We start from the raw sequence: 3,090 nt of genomic DNA, 5'->3' as shown, positions 1-3,090 counted from the left end.
AACAGTGCTTGGGATTATGTGAGGGCTGATTATCACAAAAACTTGGACATGATGCATTGTAACCAAGGCTGGGGACTAGAAATTGTGGGTCGTACACTGATGGGAAGAAGAGGAGCGCCATGCTAGGGCAACAACCAGGGAGCCAAGGAGACAGGGTGGGACAGTCACTTGATGAACAGAAAGACTATTTTCAAGTGAGAGTTGAGCACCTTGCATAGGTCATTGGCTTGAATAGCAGTATATACTTTAACTACCAGTGAGAGAAGTTTCTGCCAAATTCCACACAGGCTAACTTTTCATCAGACTCACCATCTTTTGGGCATAGAATTGCTTACCTGGGTGTGGCATATCTTCAGGTTTCTGAGATTCAGGAGGGAGAGCATATGGTATCAGAATCTTTGTTGCTTGAAGCAATTCATAATTAGTGAAAGGCAAGCTGGTGGCACCTTGTCTAAATGTTTCTAGCAACTCTAGTAAATTCAGATGAGATAGTAAGCATTTATTTAAAGTGATGCAGAAGTTTAATAAACACAGGAAATCCTTCCAAATTAGAAAATCATGGAAGTTTCCTGGGAAGTAACTGTAAAAATATATTTCAATATTGGGATGAAACAAGTTCTAAAAATGAGTCAATCCAATTGGTTATCTAAGTCAGAGGGAGAAGCAGACACGGTCCCAAGTATATTCTATTTTACTTTCATGATAAATGTATTGAGATAATTGTTGCGTTCATTTTTATAAGTGATGGGACTAAAAGTGCTTATGGTCACCCAACTAGTAAAGTATAGAGCTAGATTTTAAGTTCTGGATGTCTGACTACAGATAATGAGTTCTTAATCGCCATAGTGCCTGTGTTTGTAGTATACCACGAGACAGATAAGCTAAACAGAAGCTGGTGTTTGCTTTAGCAGTAGAGATTGATTGAGTCTAACTATAGTGAGGAGCCCTGAAGGTGTACTGGTTATGTATTAGGCTGTTAACCGAAAATAGCAGCTGTTCAAAACCACCAACCATTCTATAAGAGAAAGATGGCTTTCTACTCCGGTAAAGAGTTATAGTCTTGGGAATTCACAGGGGCTCTTCAAGATGGGTACCGTATCTTATCATTGGCTTTCTTTTTTTTTTTTTTTTTCCTGGGAAATGTATGGTCTTCAAAAAAGTTCACAAACGTTTTCACGTGCTAATTAAAGAGTCAACGCTGTGGTAACCCGTCCCCAGGTTTCCAGTCACCCCCAGGTGGGCAGGACAGGCTCCAGGCAGAACCCCAAGTTTACATACAATATAAACGCTTTATTGAATAGTCGCAGCTCATCCCCGTTGATCAAGTGGTCGGCCAGACATCCGAGACCCGGCCGCGGCCTCAGCGCAGCCTCCGAGCTTCTCGCTCCGACTCCAGCAGAGTGAGCACGTCGCCCTCGCGCACGGGGCCTTTCACGTTGCGGATGATGGAGCGGCTCGTGTCGTCCATGAACTCCACGCGCACCTGCGTGCACTGTCCCTGGGAGCCGGTCCGGCCCAGCACTTTGGTGACTCTGGCCAGCTTGATGGGCTGCACACGGCTGGTGTCCATGATGGCGGCGCGGCGGCGGTCGGGCGGAGAGATCATTGGCTTTCTTTAATGATGCATCTTTGAAAAAAATTTCCAACTAAAAGTTATTAATGCTTCTTATGAAAATATGGACAAATAAAAATACAGAGGAAAACCACTCATAACTTTACCATAGTTAACACCAAGTATTCTATTTTAATCTTATTTATTAGTTGGTTACTACTTGTTAGTATATAGATTCGCTGAAAATATGACAAGGAGAAACCTTAAAATCTACCGTCTTACCTGCTATGTTGTTAAAGTCATAAATAGTCCCATGTGGTGCCATTGTGTTTGAGGAGGTAGGTGGATAACTTAACCACCATTTCAGTAGAATCCGAGGTAAGCATTGTCGTGCTTGGTAAAATTTTGCTAATTCTTGAGAATCCACTCAAGGCTATGTGTTTTGTGCCAGATAAAACCAGTCATTAAGATAATGTGTTCTCTTTGAGCCCATATATTCAGAAAATCCAAATGCATTTGCAAATTTGGGCTGCTCAGAAACAGCCGGTGCAGATAAACCCTGTAATTTAGTATATGATGAAGTCGGCTCCCAAGACTCTGTTTCCAGAATCACATCACATGGTGAGCTGCCCTCTGAGATACTACTAGTTTCACCAGCTGTCTCCAAGAGCAAAAGAGGTGAGTCAGATGTTTCATCCCCTACAAATTTTGCATTTATGCTTATGCCAGGAGGTGAACTTGTTTCTGTAGGGAGGGAGAATAAGGGAGTCTGTTGAGTATTTTTAGGCATTTTGGACATGTGCTTATGCTCATGAAAGTACTGTTGCATTAGCTGATTTGACAAAGGCAGTTGGCTGAACTTAAGGGAGAAAGGAGAGGCTGCCAACATCTCACCTGATGCTGAAGATGGCAAGAATCTGCTAGATGACTCCACAAATCTTTCCAGGTCATCTGGAACAGAGGAACTCGTTTTGCTGGTGAGTGGAGTCACTGAAGATAGTCCTGAAGGCATCACGTTCTCCTGCATCACTTCCTCAGGGATGGAGGACCCCTGAAAATGAGAGTCCTCAGGCACAGAAAGAAGAGCTTGTGGAAACCAGCCTTGACTACTTGATTCTGAGGCAAGGTCAGGTGACACAGAATGCGTATGTATTTCCCAGTTTCCCCTTACTTCCAAATCTGTAGAGTCTCTTTTTTCTAGCAACATTGACACTGTGGAAGTTCTGCAGGGAAAGATGTCAGATTCTGGAAACGAAGTCGTCAATACCATAGAAGGCATGACTTCAGGAAGAACAAAAGGCAAGCCAAGGTTTGTAGTCAAGGCCATTTCCTTTAAAGGATTCTGGGATCTTACTGCTGGATGCAGCGGCCTTATACTCTTCATATTCTTGAGAGTGTTTGGAATAAAGCTAGGTTTGTGGGTAGGAGTGATCTGTTTTTGGGTAGCAAATAAACTAGGAATTGAGGCCTCATCTTCAGGAATCCAATGAGTCAAGGTTGGTGAAGAAAGAGAAAAAAATTCGTTTAATTTTATTGTT

The 3,090-nt window shown here is 42.8% G+C and overlaps 1 protein-coding gene across 1 annotated transcript; it reads right to left on the bottom strand.

Annotated features, from left to right (window-relative positions):
• Nucleotides 1–1,269: 1,269 nt before the first annotated feature.
• On the bottom strand, nucleotides 1,270–1,587 carry LOC101641696 (40S ribosomal protein S28). The gene has a single exon (XM_004699985.2). The coding sequence runs from the start codon at nucleotides 1,568–1,570 to the stop codon at nucleotides 1,361–1,363; it is 210 nt and encodes a 69-aa protein (XP_004700042.1). The 5' UTR covers nucleotides 1,571–1,587; the 3' UTR covers nucleotides 1,270–1,360.
• Between the last annotated feature and the right edge of the window lie 1,503 nt (nucleotides 1,588–3,090).

Source organism: Echinops telfairi, unplaced genomic scaffold, assembly GCF_000313985.2.
Source record: "Echinops telfairi isolate 266 unplaced genomic scaffold, ASM31398v2 ScPeMD7_21;HRSCAF=78, whole genome shotgun sequence".
Lineage (NCBI taxonomy): Eukaryota > Metazoa > Chordata > Mammalia > Afrosoricida > Tenrecidae > Echinops > Echinops telfairi.
Note: the sequence above shows the minus strand (reverse complement) of the source record. Positions and strands in the feature narration are given on the sequence as shown.